The sequence below is a fragment of the Indicator indicator genome, chromosome 5, assembly GCF_027791375.1.
Source record: "Indicator indicator isolate 239-I01 chromosome 5, UM_Iind_1.1, whole genome shotgun sequence".
Classification (NCBI taxonomy): domain Eukaryota; kingdom Metazoa; phylum Chordata; class Aves; order Piciformes; family Indicatoridae; genus Indicator; species Indicator indicator.
In genome coordinates, this window is record NC_072014.1 from 30662815 (window position 1) to 30683304 (window position 20490).

Below are 20490 nucleotides of genomic sequence, written 5' to 3' on the forward strand. Positions count from 1 at the left end.
TTTAGGCCAAAAAGTCTTTCAGTAGTTTCAGTTCTGATTTCTCACCTTTTCTCCTTGAAGTCTGATAATTGCAAAGGCTGTGGAAGAGCCAAGCCTTGGAAACTTTCTAGTGCACTGCAGATTTTGGTCCAGCTAGCACAGTGGAGATGTAAACTTCTCTAAAGCTCAGCCTCCATGCTAGTGTTGTGTCCTGAGACCCAAAGCTGTGCTCACTGGATGCAGTTTCCTTTGCTTTTTCTGCAGGGGCTTCCAAGAGAAAAACAAAAGCAAATCAATCTTTTACCTTAACATGATCAATGTGTTAGCATGCATTGACAGTGCTGTCACAAATTCTAAATTACAAAAGATGTGAAGGATTCACAAGTTAAATTTGATCTTTTAGGATATTTTGGTTAAAGTCTACTTAATCCAATTAGCAAGAACGTTACAAGGAAAATAATAGCCAAGCATTTGCTTATTGACTTCTGGCATTGCATAACGTGGTCATCTCTAAGCCTAGGTAATTTTTACACAGGTTTTAATAAGATTACTGCCTAAACAAATCTGTAAGGGATTTTGGTGGGTGAAGGAAGGTGTTGTTGAAGATTACAGTGCTTGGAAGGTTGATTTTTATTTTTTCTGTTTTTTTTTTCTTTTGGCTTTTTGATTTTCGCCTTTTGCATTGTGTAATATACAGTGCACTTTTTCTTTTAGCAATGTAAATACAGATTTAAGAAAGCAGCAGTGCTGAAGTCTTGATTTTGATTAACTTGGACTTTGAGAGTTTAGATTCTGTAAAAGTTAATCTTACTGATACTAAAGGAAACTTTAAAAAAAATTAATAAAATACTGTGTCCTGTAAAATGTTAAAGCTAATTGTGGTGAATTTGTTTGGTTTGGTTTGTTGTGGATTTTTCTTCAAACAACCCAAACAAAAAAAATAAAAAATATTTTAAAAACCACCAAAACCCAATCCCCAAAATCTGATAGAGCTTCTATTTAGCAGTCAAATATCAGACAATAGGATTTACTGAATTTGGAACACAGGCTTTGAAGAGTAGTACATTATGTCTAACAGCGAAAAGGAGGCTTCTGAGGAGCTGTTGGTGCAACTAGTTTTAAACTTAGTTGATTGACCTGCTCACAAGGTTCTTCTGAGCAATTGATTTTCCTTCCTCATACTGTGTAGCAGGTTTGATTCAAAAACAAGTCTTACTTCTCACACTTCTAATCTGATTTAGTTTTCAGTCCATAGAAATCAAAGAACTAATGAGTAGAGTCTTCAGAAATGGCTTATTTTCCATTAGCAGTGATAGATTTAGTTTCTTTTCCCCTTGTTCTCTTCATTGACAGGTTGACTAAGGGGGATTAACGTTAGCTGGAGGCATTAGTTGTAGCATATATATGTGTGTGTGTGTATGTATCACAGTACATTAGAGGTTGGAAGGGACCTCCAGAGACCATCAAGTCCAACCCCCCTTTGCCAAAGCAGGATCACTTAGGCTAGTCCACACAGGAATGCATCTAGGTGGGTTTTGAAAGCCTTCAGAGAAGGAGACTCCACAACCGCTCTGGGCAGCCTCACTGTAAAGAAGTTTCTCCTCATGTTGAGATGAAATCTTCTATGTTCAAGCTTGAACCTGTTGTTCCTTGTCTTATTACTGTGCACCACTGAAAAGAGCCTGGCCCCCTCCACTTGACACCCACCCCTCAGATATTTATAGTCTTTGATGAGATGGCCTCTCAGTCTTCTCTTCTCAAGACTAAACCACCCCAGGTCTCTCTTCATAGGGGAGATGCTCAAGTACCCTAGCCATCCTCATGGCTCTCCATTGGATTCTCTCCAGCAGGTCTCTTGAACTGGGGAGCCCAAAACCGGACACAGTATTCCAGGTGTGGTCTCACCAGAGCAGAGTAGATGGGGAGAAGAACCTCCCTAGACCTGCTGGACACACTTTTCTTGATACATCCCAGGATCCCATTGGCTTTCTTGGCCACAAGGGCACATTGTTGTCCCACGGAGAATTTGCTGTCCACTAGGACTCCAAGGTCTTACGTATACATATATATGTGTGCATATATATATATACTATGTGGTGATATATATATAGTTTTATATATATATATATATACTTTTTTGTATTTATATATATATATCAATCACACTTTTATATTTTTATATATATATAAATAACACTTTATATATACATAAGACATTCGTGGGGAAGTCTCACAGACCATGTTAATCGTCTGCCAGTGAAGCTCTGTCAGGATTTTGTTCAGAACACAGCAGTCTCTCCCTCAAATTCACCATCAGTCAAAGTTTTGGTCACTTTAAACAAGGAACGTGTTTGATAACTCTGAGGTCGGGATTGTTTTCTGCATTGCAGAGTTTTCCTGGTTCAACTGGTGCCTGCCAGGATCATGTCTGCTCAGCCTGCTTCTCATCCTGTGCTTCCGTGAGTCCTACGACAGACTCTATCTCGACGTCGTCGTCTCTGTGTGATAACAGTGGACTGGTGAGAGATTGGAAGAGACTGGAAGCCAGCTTTGCAGTCTGCACTTCTGCCTGGATTTGCACAACTGAACAGCAGGAAAACAAAGACTGTGAGACTCTAATCGTGGCTTTGTTAGAGAGGGTGAGGGACAGGCTGTTCTTAGGTTCAAGACCACCTTGATTTTGGATAAACGTGGAACTTGAATGGTGATAATGATGCTGAAATGCACAAAGAGAGTATATCTGATGTACAAGTCCTGGTGCAGGAGCTGGGGCTCTCTATTTAAAAGGCTGTTGATGGAGCAGCGAGGTGTACATGTACAGTTGTGTGTGTGTCTGTGTGTGAGGTGTGTGTGCCTGCTGACTCACAGTTATGCACACCAGGGTACCAGGCATCTTCAGAGTCTTTTATCAGAATAGAAATAATGAATGATCTTAACAAAAGGAAATTAAAACGACAAAAAGAACTTATTTTTTTTAAGATCTCTCTTTTAAAAAGATTACTAGTCGTTTATATAATTGATGTCCATTAAACAGTTAAGCTAAAACACTATTTTTACATTCTAATGAAATGATTTCTGATAGAAGACACTGGTACCAAGGGGTTTAGCCATACTAAATATCCCAAACAATCCTTGCAGTGTTGTTAGAGGTTTTTGTTGTCACCCTGGAGCACATGTAAACAGTAGCTTTTAGCAGCCACTGAAACTCAACTTGCACCCACAGTTGCCTCTGAAATGCCACCATGGTTCTGTGTCTCCTGAATATGGAGTATCTGTGGTATGGCAGAAGTTTACTGGAGGGTCACTCTTGGTAAATATTGCTGTTAAAAGGCCACCACTGTGTCACCTTTTCATCCCCCGTTTCCAGTACTACCTTTTTTTACTGTGAAGACCTGTTTGTGCCACTGAGTACTGTGGGTGTGGCTGTCTTACATCCCACTAGTTCTCATTTCTTATACTCTAAGGTGTGCATGGTTTTTAGGATTAGTTTATGATTGAGGGTGCCTAAACAATACTCCTTGTTAACCCAATTCTTTAAAGTCACTATTTCGTGGGGGGAAAAAAAAAACAAAACACCTTTCTAGTTGAGGAGGTACCCTGATGGCAAGATGACAATGAGAAATAACTTGAGTTTTGGCATAATGTGGGAAATACGATGCCAGCTCTTTTTATCAGTGCTAATCTGTGGTCCTTCTGGCCCTTACTTGAACGTAAATATTAAAGACACTTTGAATAGTTTTTTTTAACTCAATTTTAAATGTGCTAATAATTTCTTAATGATATTTTTAGGTTTCAGTTCAGCATCATTTACAATATTTCTGTGTGAGTGCGTGTGTTCTGTGCTTTGTTAGGGATGTGTGTCCGTGTGTGTGTATTTATATCTATGTATACACAAATAAAACTTATATATATATCTCTCTCTTTTATATATAAGTTACATAAGGGTGTGTGTTTACATAGGCTTATTTTAAGTAATCATGTCTCTGAATGGTGGTATGGCACTGTTTGTAACCAAACCAGTCACTGCTGTGAACGGGAGTGCATACGTAGCCTGTCTGCACCATGTTTTTTTTTCAGGGGTGAATGATTTCTTATCATAACAATTTTATTTCAGTGGGGTGTGCACCTGTTGGAGAGGCTGGTGTGCAGGGTTCTGCTCCGTAGAAGTCTGAATCAAACACCCTTTGCTCCCGTGTGGGGCTCTTCTCTGCCACCCCAGGGGTGACACCAGGACTGTAAGCTCATTGAATAAACCCTGAAGTGGGCACTGCCTTTCAGACATGGATCCGTTCATGCTGTCTGCTCTCCTCTGCAGAGGGACTGTGCCACCAATACCTTTAACTCAGGAGTGTACCTGCACAGTAAAATAAAACAAGCTCTTCTCTGCTTTTATGTTTTCAGAACAGTGGATGTATTTTCTGAAGTAACAGAAAATTGACTTTGCTCGTTGCCTGTATCAGCTCCTAAATGATCTTTTCTGTCTCTGAGCAGGCTCTGCAGAAACGGAGCTAACTCACACTGGGATAACTAAATCAATTTTAACAGCACATTCAGATCGGCTGGCATCATTCTCTTACCATTTTCAGACAATGGTATTAACTGTCCAACTTCTTTTTTACTATGTTTTAGTGCCTGGAAAAGTTTCAGTATCCAGTAGCTGCTGCTACCTATTGTCTTCTGAAACCAGGGATCACTTGCCAAGAGTCTGATTGGAGTTGCATTGTCATGGCAGAATGGCAAGCTCGGATGGCTCTTCAGAGCTCTGCTCCTACAATTTACTGTAGCTATATTAAGATAAAAATTGCACAGCTCGGGCACTGTCCCGAGGGATGGAGATTTCTGATCCTTTCACTGTCATCACTATTTTAACATGGAGAGAAGCACTTCAGGCAGTATTCAGACTACAACCTATCCTGCCTCTGTTCCAGAAAGCATTGAACAATTTAAAATATTTTTCAATGCTGCCAGATGCAGGCTTTCTCTACAGCCAGGGCAGAAGAGTGAATATCTTGTGTTAAACCCTACTGATTGTTTTTATGAGTCTATGTAAATTGCTCACTGTGTTTCCGAACCTTGATGCTGTGGTAGAAGTTTCTGAGTGCAGTGGGTTGACCCCAGATGGACACCAGATCCCCACCAGAGCTGCTCTAACACTCCTCTCTTCAGCTGGACATGGGAGAGAAAGTATAATGAAAGGCTCATGGGTTAGGTGCAGGAAGAGATCACTCAGTAATTACCATGAATTTGAAAAACAGTCTCAAATCGGGGAAACTTGTTTAATTTATTACCAATCAGATCAGAGTAGCAGGGTAATGAGAAACATACCCAAGTCTTGAAACACCTTTCCCCCAACTCTTCTTCCTGGGCTTCACTTAACTTCTGATTTTCTCTACCTTCAGGAATGGGCAATGGGAATTCTAATCAGTTCGTTGTATGTTGCCTCCACTGCTCCTTTCTCTTTAGGGAGAGGACTCCTTATGCTCTGTGTCCTGTGTGGGGGTCCCTTCCACAGGAGACAGTACTCCATGAACTTCCCCAATGTGAGTCCTTCCCATGGGTTACAATTCTTCAGACTGCTCCAACATGGGTCCCTTCCAGAGAGTGAAGTCCTTCCGGAGTCTCCCACGGTGTGACAACTCCTGCCAGCGAATCTGCTCCAGCATGGGCTCCTCTCTCCACAGGTCCTGCCTGGAGGCTGCTCCAGTAGGCTTACCACAGGGTCACACCCTCTTTTGGGAGAACACCTGTTCCAGCATGGGGTCCTTCATGGCCTGCAGAGGGATCTGATTTATTGTTAACTTCCATGGGCCGCCAAAGGACAACCTGCTTTATCATGATCTTCCCCATGAGGCACCTCTTCCCACTCTTTCTTCACTGACTTTGGTGTCTGCAGAGTGTTTCCTTTCACGCATTCTCACTCCTCTCTTCTGGCTGCTGTTGCGCAGCAGTTTCCTCACCTTAAATTTGTTATCCCAGAGGCACTGCTGCCCTTGCTGATGGGCTCAGCCTTGGCCAGTGGTGGGTCCTGCTTGGAGCTGGCTGGCATTGGCTCTGTCAGACACAGGGGAAGCTTCTGGCAACTTCTTACAGAAGTCACCCATGTAGCCTGTCTGCTACCAGAACCTTACTGCACAAACCCAGTACACTGTGTCTGTCTTGGGCACTGTAGGCTATGGTCTTAATTGCAGCCCTCAATGCCTCTGCACCAAAACAGAGACATTATCCAGCACAGAGTGATCCTCCAGCACAGGACTCTGCTGGAGACACACGCCAGGGCTGTTGGCACAGGTTAGGGCTCAGCCAAAGTCCCATCAAGTCTGATGGATACCTGCCTGAGCAGAAACCAAAGGATTACTCCTAGATGATATGAAGTTGTGCAGAACACTGCTGCGTTCCACGTGCAGTGTTTGGGCTTCAGGATTTTATTAATTAGCAGGTCCAGTTCAGGATGGAGGTGACATTTGAAAATGGACTTGTTGAGACCTCTGAAAAATATTTTATCCCCATCTGTGTCCAGCATCTGTCTGTGGAGGAGCAATCCCCAGTGTGTCAGTAATCCAACTCTACTTGCAGGAATATTTTTTTGGATAAAGGTTATCACCAGGTCCACTCTTGTTTGGATTTACTAAGGGTCCAAGCTGCCAGAATAAGTGTGCCTCTTGGAAATTAGAGTTTGAGGCTGCAGGGAGAGCCCTAAGCCATGCTGGTACAGTTGGCAGTAGTGCGGAATAGACTCAAACCAGTCAGCATTTTTCTTATCAATTAGTGGAGTTCCAAGTCTCTAACTTCTGAGTCAGTCAGAATGTTGTGGGTTGTTTGTGGGTTTTTTTATCTCAGTGAGGCATTTCTTTGCACTGCTGCAGAGCAGCCAGCATTGGCCTGTGATTTCCTACCAGAAGAAGGTGCCCTGGGAAGTCACAACATTGGCTTTTCTTCATGGCCTCTAAGTTCACAACCCTGAGGAGCACTTTTTCCCATCAGCCCTGAGCCTCCTAACATATAAATGCTGTGTTTTGTGTTGAAAATACTGGGAAGGATGCTCTGGAGTGACTGCTCCCTCTGAACAGCTTTATTTTAAGTATGGGCAGTTGCTTAGGCTTCTGTTTGGCTTAGTAGCAGCTCTCAGTTCTGGTTCCAGTGCTGGTGGCTTTTCCTCTTGCGAGCTGCAGTGCTGTGCTAGCTTTCGTGCTGCTGCTGAGGAAGCTCAGGCTTGATAGATGTAGGCTCCATTTGCAGCATTGTTTTAGAGGGAGGAGTTGGCCAACCATGTCCCAAATACATTAAAATAGTGACTTTTGTAGAGGGATGGGTTGGCTGACCATGTACTTCATACATAAAGGCAGTGATTTTTAGAAGGATGGGTTGGCTAACCATGTACTTAATATACATAATAATAGTAATTTTTTGAAAAATTATGCAGTCTGGAAGATGTGCAGATCCAAAGGGGTTTGCACATATGTGAGCAGATAAGCTGTTATGAGCAGACTATAATTTGCCTGCATCAGTGTTCACACTGGTAATGCAGGGGAGCACCAGGCTGATGGATTGAGTAAGGGCTGGGGTCCTGGGGAGGATTGTGCTGCAGGCCATTTCAAAGCCTGAATGTTGCCTTGAGTTGATCAAATCCATAGAAAATTTGAAGTTTTGTGGTGACAAGGATGCTAATGCCTGGCTTGTTCTACAGTAAACTTAGCAAGTGACTACAGAGGCTTACCCTGCAATATAAACCAGCTGAATTGGTTGATAGGCATATAGGCTGTTCCTGGAGAGAGAGGAGCCATTTAATTGTGAGGATTGACTGAGATATGAATGGAAACAGCACAGTTTGCAGAGTGGTTGTAACTGTCCAGTGATGCAGTGGGAGCAGGGCTTAATTGTTCATTTCTTCTGGTGGGTCCCTTGCAAATACTAGTAGGTGTCTATGACAAAGACATTTTTGTGTTCCATTAGTTTGGGGAGGGGGGGATTTCTTTTAGGCTGACCATGAGTCGTTGCAGTACCTTGGCAAGACAGCTGCTGCCCTGGTGGGAAGGCATTCCTGAGTATTGGTGACAGTTTGGTATTGGATGCTGGTGCTGCTGTTCTCAGCCTCGTTAAAGGCTTGATGAGTGGGGATGTGGGGAGTGCAGGGGTGCTCAGGGGTGCACACTCGTGCAAGGGTTGATGCTGACCCTGCCTGGAAGAACAAAACCTTCATTGTCTTCCGTGGGAACCAGCACTGGGGCTGGGATGAGGAGGGGAGTGCATGCAGGGGAAAATATGCCTCCTGTCTGCTGCCTCCCTTCCAACAGAGGGGTGGTCTCCAGGCTCACTGCTTCTCCTGTCAGAGATTGTAAGCATCAACACAGGCTTTGTTCACTTCCCTGCAGTCACTACTGCTGCACAGTGGCTTGTAGGTGGCACAGGAGTAACTTCCTTGCCTTCTCCAGCAGTGTCATTTCAGAGAACTGCTCCAGAGCAGGCAACAGCCCCAGTAAAGTCAGAGGATGATGTCAATCTGCTTGCAGTTTTTGCAGTTTGTGATTCAAGACAGCTGAAGCTAATAAATAGAGGAAGAAATGTAACTCTGTCCAAAGTTTTGACAAGCAAAAGCAAATATTTGCACAGATGTGCTGGCTCCTGTCTTTTTCTTGGGATCACAATGTGTTTGAAGCAATTCATGCCCACCTGGGGTGTGGACCTGCTTCCACAGCTCCAGAGCTCCTGCTGCCATTCATCCCCCAGCAGCACTGTGGAAAGCTTCATGCCCAGGCCAGGGCCAGCAATTGGGGCAGGGCCTGAGAAGGGAAGCACTGGAGCCAGGATGCCAGAAGGCACTATGCTGGTAGGTGCCAAAGTTATTTGTGCAGGAGGCCTGTCTTCTGCAGCCCAGTTTCAGCAGAGTCTCATTTTTGACTTCCTCAAAGATGAGGTTGTGTCCTTCACTTTGTCCAGGACATGCTTTGTGCCACAGGAGCAGCTCTGGCTGTGGGACATGGTGTAGGAGTGTTGGTTTCCCAAGGTGTGGCAGAGAAGGCAGGTGGAACTTGCAGTAACAGCTTCTTCTCTGGTCTCTTTCCCTGCCTGCTTCCCCCATGTGATTTCTCCATGTTTTGTATCTGGACAGGCTTGCTGCACTTGCTTTGTATCACTACATAGAGAAAACACCACGAGCAAAACATTTTTTTCTTTGTGGGGTGCTTTTCCCTTTAGGCTTATGCCACTTCTCCAATCTTAGTCCATCTGTTAGTAAAAACCAGAAAAACCCCAGCCCCATGGTTTCCTTTGCAGGGGGACATACAGGTTTATGTGATGCTGGGACAGGTAGCAAGAGCCTGGACACTGTACTAGCTCAGTCACAGAGCTACTCAGGGGCTTGGGCAGGAGATGCTCATGCCTGGGCCATGCTGTGGAGGCTGGAGAAGGGGCTGGGAAGTGCCCTGGTTAATGGGCTGTGTGTTCTCAGCCTTGAGACTTCTGTGGGGAATGCAGACCCTGTTTTTTTCCACCTGGCCAACACATTCTGCAAGGCATAGACAGCATTATTTGGATGGGAGCCCCCTCCTGAAGGACAGGTAACCTCAACAAACTGGTGGGAGATAGTTGTGTTTAAGGAAGGGATGCTCAGAGACCTGCCCTGCCCAGAGCAATTGGGGCTGCCATGGCCCTGGCCAGTATCTAGTGCTTGCTGAACACCCTGGAGCAATCAAAGCCACTATGCAAAAATGCTGTTGGTTCACTCACCCCCATCTCTGTCTGCACCTCTTCTGCCTACACCTCTCCTCCCTGCCCTGCCACCTGTCACCCCAGTCAAGCAAACCCAGCAGAACCACAGGGCATCCCCATGGGTCACCAACTGCTGGCTGCTGCTTGCCCCCAGAACAAGGATGTATTTCCCAGGTATGTTTTGTTTTCTCTGCCTGTGGTATTTGCTAGATTAAATCTCTCTTTCCCCTACCAAGTTTAATGTCTTCCGCTGTGCATTTTAGAAACAAGTACTTGATAAAGTGGGAAAAGCAGCTTTGAGTTATATGATGCACATAGCAGTTGGGGGTTTTTGAGCTGCATGAACCTACTGAGAAGGAAGGAGGCTTAACATGTTGGAGAGCATCTTTGTAAATGATCCTCAACCTGTAAGGCTGTTTTATTGCAGTTTGTATGCATTTTACTTTTATAATTTTTTTAATGATTGGGTAAAATGTTATTTTGGGACAAATTGTACTTTTTATATGCAATATTCCAATGTGGTGTATTTTTATTTTTAAGAAAAGAACATTGAAGCCACTATGTACTTGTCTATGTAACACACCCACTGTGTTATTTATTTTTAGAACTGGAATCTGACCCTGAAGTGAGTGGTACTGTACCTGCTGGTTGTTGCACATTAAAGAGGTTGCTCAGATGTATGGACATCAATGGTCATTAGTTAAAAAAAAAAAAAAAAAGAAAATGCAGGGGGGTAATTAATTTCTGTTATCACTGGAAGCCACTGCAGATGCTGCTATACAATGAGTATTGCTGAGGCTGAATGAGTGTAGCCTCACCTAAAGACCAACCCAACCAACAGAAACATTTCCATCACTTTTGGTGTGGTTTTAGGGTGGGGGGCTGGCACTGCTGCTGGACAGAGGGTCCCTGCATACCAAGAGATCCAGGAGGTGGTTTGAGGCAGAGGAGCCCCAGCAAGCAGGAGACTTGAGGGAAGGGATGGAGCTGGCAGCGATGGCAGCTCCCACTGCCCCTCCATACTTGCCCCCACTTGGATTTCATGCCCCATCTCATTTTGCAGCTCAGGATACTGCAAGCCATTTGATTTTGCTGGTTTCCACCATTAATGCCTGGCTTTTGGAAGACAGACCCTTTATAATAGCCTTCCTTGTGTTTATCCTGCAGTCACTTGAGAAGGGTCCAACCCAGCATCTCTTGATCCATGTTTATTTTCTCGGAGCAGCTCTTCAGTAACGCCCTTACTAGTTACCAGGGCAAGTTTAAAATAGCCTCCCGTCCTATTAGTGCTGGGAAGAAATCTGTCAACTCTGGTATCATGGAATATCTGGGCCCCACTATTCTTAGCAACAGTCTCTTTCCAGGCTATATATGGGAGCTTAAGGCTCCTCTAATGATAGAGTTCCTGGTAATATTTATCTTGGCAGTATTCTGGAAATCTCCATCCCTTGGGCCGTGAGAGCTGAGGTCCATCTCAGATCCCTGATGTGCTTTTCTGTGTTGGTAACCTCCCTCTGCTCTTTATTTCTTAGAGGTTTGTTTTTTTTGTTTGTTTTTTTTTTTACTAGGCTTCTATTTTGTCTTTGCTGTGGTTGAAATCTGCTGTTTCCCTGGCATAGAAATGATGTTGATTCTCTTTCCTGATCTGCATATCCTTGCTGGGTGCTTCCCTCTCTGACCATACTGGAGGTACATGTGACAGACAAGACCTCTGAGAGCAGCTGTGCTGGGGGCTGGGCTGCGTGCAGGCATTTGGTGTTGTACCTACCTGTGTCCAGGTGTGGAGCAGCCACTCACAGATAGCTCACATCCAGTGGCCTGCAGGGGAAAGTCAGGGCCACTTGTAAAGGCTGGATGTGGGTGTTTGGGCATCTCAGGGCTGCAGCCCAGTGCCAGGGGATGCTGATGCTGGGGAAGGAGGCCCCAGGTAGACCTGCCTGTAGTCTCCTGCCAGGGGTTGCAAGGGCTGAGTGGCTGCAGTGCTTTCCTTGCTATGGGGACATGGTTTGGGCTGCAGCCAAGGAGTCTCATGGGGGACCAAGGTGTTAGCCTTCACCTGGTGATGCACACCACCGATGTTACTCTGCACCCACCATTCTATGAGCACAAACTTGCAACCAGGGGATTTTTCTTTTGCTCCAATTTAGGTTTGAGCCAGGTAGAGGGGAAGCCCAAGAATGTGCACTGTGCCAGGACTCCTCACACAAGCTGCCAGGAGCAGCTTGCTCTCCTCTCTCAGTCACCCAGTGAAATCATTCTTGGATAAGGTCTGCAAAAACCATTTTAACACTTCAGAAACCAAATGACCATGGGAACATGGTGGTGGGGCAGCCTTTGGTCAAAGGACAGAGCCCCATGGAGAAAGCCCCATGGCTGCAGCAAGGTTTCTTTTTAGGAGCTTTGTGCTTTGCTCTGTATTTGCAGGCAGATTCCAGGGCTAGAAAGACTCCACTTGTGGCACCATGATGGGCTGGACTCCTTCCCTGTGGGCTGCAAGGACTGCCATAAGTAAGTTTATCCATTTGTCTGTCTGTCCATCTGTCTGCCTGACTACAGCCATATGGCCACGATAACTACCCAGCTCAGGCACTAAAAAGAAGTAGGCATGGGATACAAAACTCCCCATGGGCAGTACACAGGGAAATACCACTTTGGTGGGACCTCAGTGAGTGGGGCTCAGGGAAGTGCAGACAGAGGAAGTGCTGGCAGCCAAGAAACTGACCCCACCGTGTTCTGAACCTCATACTGTCCCCAGGAGGTCTCCTAAACCTGCCTATGATTGCACAGCCCAGGGCTGGGATTATAGATGGAACCTTACAGCTGAGTTTTGGTGCTGAAAATACACCACTGGTGGGCAAAAGGCAGCTCTGAAAGGTTTGTGGTGAGCAGAAGAAATGTCAACTAAAACAGCACAGCCTCATGCAGTGACTTCACCTGCCACAAAGTGCAGAAAAAAAGCAACTTTTGGGACAGCTTTTTAGAAAAGGCCTTTGCCTATGCTAAAGCATCGCAGCTTGTCCTACCTCATACATCATGTGGTACTTTAAGATGACTCTACCTTGGCTAGGGTAGGACTGTGGGTTTCTGGGATGGTTGGCAAAAGCACAAGTCCATACTTAATAGCTCCAGACCTTCCCTGGCTGTGACAGCACCCAGCATGGCAAGGACTGCCAGGGACTGAGCTGCTCCCTGGGATGGGCAGCCTTTGCCAGGCAGTGGGGTTTGTTTCCTCCAGCACCAGATGAGTGATGGATCAGCAGAAGACAGCAGTAATTGCCAGGAGGCTTTCAGGCAGAAAGTGAGGCTCTCGCTCCTGGACAGGCTGATGTAAGTCAGCATGCAAATTGGGTACAACACAAAAAAAATCGTTTGAGCTGAGCTCCTATGAAGAAACCTATGAACAAAAAATGTTGTTGCTAAGAAATGTGGAAACAGAAAACAATAATGTGGCTCCTGCCAGGGAGGTAATGCGAGTGTGGCAGTGTTCAGGCTGCGCTCTCACACAGAGCGCTTGCTCGTGACAGTAAATGAAGTGCAGCACAAATGGGAGCAGCCTTCTCCGTGGCCAGCGCCGCCTCACGTCACGGAAACATCAGCCGTTCCTGATGGCTCTTCATTACCCTGCGCTCCAGAGGGGAGCAATCCATTGCAGGCACCATTATTTCCACGACAGCGAGGAAATGACTATGGGAGGTTTAAAATTGAAAGAATACAGCAAGGTTAGATGGATCGAACCTCAACAGCCTGTTGCTGTTCACCATGGTCGATGTTAACCCCAGGTCTGGGAGGTGTCACACTAGCTCCAGAGTGATGGAAGGCCAGGACCACTTTTTGCTTCCAGCTAATTGCCGGTTCATGGACTGTGAAGTTTGACCTTCAAAATCTCCAGAAAACTTATTCTGAAGCGTGACAGCAGTAGGGCACAGCTCCTCAGCAAAGCGCTCCACAGTCAGGAGGAACTTCTGGGTACCAGATCTGCTTCTGTCATTGCAACGACCTGACAAGTTCTGTTTCCTGTGTTCTGCAGATACAAACCATGGTGCTGACAGGTGGATGCAAAGGTTTCCTTCTGGCCTTTATAGTTTTAAAATGAGAGCAAGCTAATATTGTATGTGCTTGAGTTGCTGCCATGAGGTGGCCAAGGTAGAGTCAGTCACAACAAAGGAAGGGTAAGGTTAACCTGCCCTTTGAGCATAGCAAGGCAAAGCAGGAAGAGGCAATAATACCCCCAGCCTCCTGCTGCAAACCAGCCTCACATTTTTATCTCAACAAGCAAAATTACCTTTGTCTCATTCAGTCCTTTCTCCAACAGAAATTGTAAGCAGACTGAAGGATTGAAACCTGGCGAAAGATGGGCTCCGTGTGGGGTGTCCTGGGAAATGGGCTGATGTCTTGTCCTCAGAGTCTGACTCTCACCATTTTTGATGAGGTAAGGAATTTATTCTCTGTCCTTCTCCCACATGCTGAGAGAGGGGAGGGTGGGTGTGGGGGAGTGTGTGTAATAGGGTTATGTTGGATTTTTTTCTTCTGGAAGCAGACTTGGGCAGTACTGAACTCTGCACCTTCTTGATTGATTTGAACCTCAGCTTTTTTTAAAGAGAAGGTGCAGTGACAACTCCATGAGTGGCTTTTTATGAATGAACAAAACAAACCATGTCAAAATGCATTTCAGCTGTTAGTGAAACAGCATTTTTAGTGAATCTCCCAAGGATTGGTAACTGAGCTGTGTGTTTGGGAGCAGAGCATGCAGTCTCTTGGCTGTACACTTGAGGGGGAAAACCACAGGAGACACCATGGGAAGTGCTGCTTTTGCCAGAGTGTGTTGACCCTCCCATTGAGGGGGTGCAGGCTCTGGGCTGAGCTCTGTGTTGAGCTCTGGGCTGCAGTGGCTGCAATGAGCTGATTTCAGCTGACTCAGGGACTGTCCCCATGACTGCCCACAACAGCAAAATGCTGAGAAAAATGCCTGCATGAGAAAAGAAATACAGGAGTCAGAGCTAGAGCTTGTGATTATGTCCTGATTGGGGACTGAGGTGTTGGGAATGGCAATAGGAAACCCATTTGGAGGAGTTTGTTGTTGTTGCTATGGCCTGTCTGCTTTCCAAGAACGGGGTCTGCACAATGACAACCAGAGAGTCAAAGGCCTTGTTAAAAATCAGGCTGCAGGATATTTGTTTTGGTGCTATCTGCCTGGTCAGAGGAGGAAATTAACTTTGATGCAACTTGCTCTTGATAACACCCTGGTGCCAATACACAGCTGCTCAGCCGCTCTGCCGTGGTTACAAATTCATCCAAGTTCCTGCTCTAGTGTTTTCACAGCCACTGATGTTGAACTGCCCTTCCTTTCCTCCATAACACTGAGTTAAGGGCCGTGCCCTCCCCCAGGCAAGCACCCCACAGCCATCAATCTCTTCAGCCCTCGATGGAGAAGAAAACACCAGGAAAACACCAGCAAAAGGGTTTTGTGTGGTGGACAAGGACAGAAGTAGTTTGTCACTGCAGCACCTGGCTCAGGCTGTTCCTAAAGCATTTACTGCAGAGAGGGAACATGTAGATATGAATGACAAGGAGCCTTCTGCTTGTTCCTTTTCCTTTGCTCACACCTCCAAGCACTGCCAAAAGCAGGTTGGAGGGAGGCCACAGGGCATTTGCCCACACTGCTGCAGGTGCTCCCCAGCAAACCCTGTGGGCAGCAGGTGCTGCTTGGCAGCCCACCACCAGCAGCACAGCCTCAAGGCTTTGGTTTAATAGAAAACTAATAGGGAAGCTGCATGGTAATGGCTTTCAGTACTTAGTACACACAGTTAAGAATTAAAGAGGGAAAAGGCTGGGATGAACCCAAGGTGAGAGAACAAAGTGCATTGGGGCTACAAGTGAACCTTGTTATGTTAAGTAGTCAAATTAGCATCTAGGGGAAAAAAAAGGTGTGGTGGACAGATTTTAAGGAAATTGGAACTAGGTTCCAACATGGTACTTTGCTCTAATTGTGTGCAGAGGTGTCTTGATGGAAAACAAACCCATTCAGAAATGGCATCCCTGCGTTATCCTGCAAACCAACCGGGGGAAAAATCCATCTTATTCGCAGCAAGTTTGTTTTTACTGATCTTGTGCCTCTCAATTACTTTTTAATGGTCTGCATTGAAAAGAAATTCCTGTATGCACACTTGAGAATATGAAAACACCCAAAGGATAGCTTATGATTTAGTAGGATTAAAGTATTATGTATGCAGGTGTAGCACGTTTCAGGTTATTAGTAATCCAATCTATTTTTTATGACATTATGGTGTAATTTTCTGTATGAAACTTCAATATAAGTCCTGAGCTGTATCGGAACATAAACTAAAATGTTCCTGACTCTGTCACTTTTCATGGTCTTTACTTTGATTAATAAATGCAACAAGAGCCATAACGTTCTTCAATACGAGGCTACAATCATCCTTCAATCAAAATGTGTCCCTCAGCTTTTTATAACTTTTCACATCAGTATGTAGGGCTTGAGAAGGAGCAGCCATAGGCTTTCACTGCAGCTGAGCATGTACACCTGAAAGGCTCTGCAGAAGACAAGTGTGCTTTTGCTGGCTGCAGCCACCCACTCTCCCAGTGTGGGGAGTGAGCAGTAGTGTCCTTGTTGTCATGGGTGGAGATGCAGAGCTGGGGACAGAAGGGAGATGCATACTGCAGAACTGGGTGTGGATTTGCACCCCGAATTTTAGATAGATTTGATTTTATCTCCTTTAGGCACCTTATCATTTTCCCAATGCACCCCATGTTTGGCATGGAGCTGTACTCCAACAGTCAGACTGAGGGAGCTGGGGCTTTTCAGCTTGGAGAAGAGGAGACTAAAGGGAGACTAAGGGGTGACCTTTTCAGGTTTATAAATACTTAAAGGGTGAGTGCTAAGAAGATGGAGCCAGGCTCTTCTCACTGATGCCCAGTGACAGGACAAGGGGCAATGGGTGGAAGTTGAGGCATAGGAAGTTCCATGGAAACAGGAGGAAGAGTTATTTCACTGTGAGGGTGACAGACCGCTGGAACAGGCTGCCCAGGGTGGTTGTGGAGTCTCCCTCTCTGGAGATATTCAAGACTCACCTGGATGAGTTCCTGTGTGACCTGGTGTAGGTGACCCTGCTTCAGCAGTGGGGTTGGACTAGATGATCTCTCAAGGTCCTTTCCAGCCCCTAACATTCTGTGATTGTGTGGGAGGGGAATTTTGCTGGAGCAACAGACTTTGGCGTTACGCAATGTAACACAATTTTGTAACTACATTGTCTACAACGCATAACAAAATCCGAAAGTGGGCCTCAGGATTCAGCTGGAGTGCAGACAAAGGGCATATGCTGCAATTGCCCATCCCCACTGAGTGCACATTGCATTGCCCTTGGCCACCAACGTCAGGAAGAAGCTCCTCCATGTTTCCTCTGACCTGTCCTGCCAGCACCACTCAGGAGCCCCAGCCCCACCGCCCATCAGCCATGGAGGAGAAATAACTCACAGGCTTGCCAGGTTGGTCTGTTTTATTTCTGAATTATTCTTTACATTGTACAATATATAAAAATACAGAGTACCCCAGAAAAAAAAAATTCACAGTGTCTAAAGGCAGTGATTACAGTCTAGGTCACCTTTATACTAAAGTACCATCAAGTTCAATTGCATAGGAAGGGTGATGTGCCTTCACAACAGAGTCCAATAATACTCTCCAGGTTTTGCTGTTTGGGGGCAAGCATTCTGTGTTAGCATAATAATTTCCCACATATCCAAGATCCAGTATTGTATCTGTCACTCTCCCTCCTCAATTACAAGCTAAATCCTATCATTTCCATCTCACATACTAAAGCTTCCTCTGTGGGAATGCTTCTAATTAACCACATTGCTTTTAAGTATGCACAGGTTTGAATGTTGTCTAAGGAAGGGTGTGAGGATGGAACCCCCCTGACATGCAGCTGGCTGGTTTTGCGTTGTTTGACACGTTGGGACTAAAACTGTTTTTGCTGCAGTTATTAATGGCTGCTGCAGGCTGACCTCTGCTCGACTCCGTGGCATGCGAACGAAGCGCGCCCTGCTCACGGAGGTTCCAGGGCCCCAGCGCAGTGTTAATACTTTTCATGATCGGAATTGTTGAAAACCAAATTGCATCTGGGACTTGCAGAAAGCCAAATGCTGCTCTGACAGCACTGAGCCCTCTCAAATAGCAGGGGTGAATTTGCAGCTGAGGCTGGAGGCAGAATGGAGAAAAAGCAAGATCAACTTTAACTAGATCAGGTCAATCACATCTAGTTGAAGATGTCTCTGCTCACTGCAAGTGAGTTGGGTCTAGATGACCTTTAAAGGTCCTTTCCAACCCCAAACATTTTATGATTCTAAATTCAAGACCCAAACTTATGTTAAATGCTTTTGAGCACTTAGATTTGTGGCTATCTAAAAAACAGGTTGCTGGTTTTGCTCCTCCAGCCACGGCTATTGTAGACAACTAAAATTTCCCAAAAGGCCCAAAGGAGGAATTTCCAGGTAAAACAGTTGAGGCTGGTTAAGTCCCACAAGGACCCAGCTCCAGAAGTGCTGGCAGCATCAAAGGCTCTCGCAATCAGACTGCATCCAAATTTGTAGGTTTCTCACCTACCCCAAACTGGCTCTTGAAAGCACCTGAAGTTTCCTCCTAATAAGTCTGGGCTTGGTCATGAGGGCGTTAAAGTGATTTGTTGGAAAAAAATAAATCCTTCAAAGCCAAGGTCCTGGGTATTTCTCTGTTACGGTAGACACCTCCAAAGGGTGCTGTGCCGTGCTGTGCACGTGGGCTGGCTGAGGGAGTGACTGGGTAAGGAATTACTCCAGAGGCTCCAGGGACACCCAGGGCACCAAGGTTCTGACTCCCATGGCCTGATGGCTTTTTTTGGACCCCTCTGAAAACCAGAAGCCATGAGTCTGTGTGGTTTCTGTTCTCCTAAAACCTCCTGGTGTGAGGATAAGGCAAGACTTATAATCCTGATCAATAACTCAGAAAGCAGTTGCTAAATTCCTTAACATGGAAGATGACATTTTCCTCATTCTAAAGGATGATGTCTTTTGCTCTAATGGTACAATATTTGTTACTCTGACTTGCTGTTTTAATTTTCTTTGTGCAATTACTCCCCCTACTTATAATTACAAAAACAATAGTGACACACATGAGAGATTTGGGAGGCTTCCTCAGAAAATATAAACAGTAACAAGAATCTTTTTTTCTTAATCATTCTTAACCAGAGTGATTTGGCAGAGAATCAGCATTTCTAAACTATAAAAATCAATTTTCTTTTCAATTAAAAAATTATATTTCATTTACCTCAGCAGTGTTTTTTTTTCTTTAAAACCTAATGGAAAGGATACTAGGTTGTACAAGTTTTTTTTTTCCTTCACTTTGTCCTTGTAGAATTTGAATATCAGCACTGCCTCTCTAATTCTAAGTTCTCTCTGCAGGCATTTTGCTAAATATATATATTGTATGTGTATATATTATAAATATATACCGTATCCATCCACTGATAGATACATGTATACACTATTACAAATAAAAAAGAGTACACAAACTTTACATTTACATTTTTTTTTATATATATATATATTTATATATATATAACTCTGCCCCCACTACATTTGGTACAAAGAATAAATCAATCTCCATGGACAGCAATTTTCTCTCCCGGTGGGCTTAACATCAGATTAACAGTGGAGATGTCAAGTGATCTGCGTCAGACGTGGACTCCATTCCTACTTTCTGTTGATTTCAAACCAAACATCTCATTTGCTGAACGTAAGGCATTAGAAACAGTGGTGGTAAGACAATACATATATAGTATCCTATAGTATCTGTACAGTTCATATAGTTAAGAGCAGCCCTGGCTCATATGTTGAACATTCAAGTGCACCTTTAGAGCAACAGCACCTCTTACGCTGTGGTTTGATTGTCAAACGGTTTGTCTACTAGTGAGCTGCACAAGTTCCTTCTGCTGATAGCTGATGAAGTAAAGCCCAACAGCAACAGCTCAGCACAGCCTGGACAATACCACAATGCACACCCCTGCTGGAGGCAGAAAGGCAGCCCCTTCCACGAAAAAAGAAAGAAAAATGGCCCAATGAAAGATGTTTCCGCTACATAGTTGGCTGAAAGCTTTCCAGCATATTTTACATACTGTATACCTGAATCCTGTCCAAAGGGTTTGCAGAGAACTAGTGGTGCTAGACCAACACAGGAACTGCCCAGGATTCCCCTTATCTTTCCTAGAAGTGAAAGAAAACAAACAAACCAACCAACCCAACCAAACTACAGCAAGACTCTTTTGGAGAGCAATGCTCCCAAATAAATGCATTTCATCTGCATGGGAAGATGGCCTTAAGAATATGAAATTTTTTATCAAGTTTAACATCCAGCTGCAGGAGCAATTCAAACTGCTACAGATATTACAGACCTGATGATCAAGCTGCCAAATTACCTGGACTGCAAGTAGATCACTGTACATGGTGTAATTAACCTGCCATGCATTAGAGAGCTCATAAAAAATGCAACCCTCACACCACGTTAACACCCTCCTTAAAGAACTGTGCTCTCATGCAAACATTAATTGAGTAATAAGCAGTCTGATTTCCTTTTTTTGCTCTTTCTCCCCTTTCCTAGATTCTACTTTCTGCTCGAATGGAGTCTACAGACCTTGCTGTGATTGCCAATTATGTGAAAAAGGGCTGAATCCGTTTGGATGGCTGGTAAGAAGGAATGTCTTGATGAAACTATAACCACCCTCAAAGCATCTACCCTCCAATAGCCTACAAAATATCCAC

The 20490-nt window shown here is 44.9% G+C and overlaps 1 protein-coding gene across 1 annotated transcript in view; it reads left to right on the forward strand.

The window, feature by feature from the left end:
* SLC49A4 (solute carrier family 49 member 4) overlaps positions 1-2516 on the forward strand; it is a 65341-nt gene extending 62825 nt beyond the window's left edge. The window contains exon 9 of the mRNA XM_054381318.1: positions 2370-2516. Coding sequence (XP_054237293.1) covers positions 2370-2485 — 116 coding nt within the window. The 3' untranslated portion in view covers positions 2486-2516. The remainder of the gene's footprint in view (positions 1-2369) is intronic.
* Positions 2517-20490: the final 17974 nt, after the last annotated feature.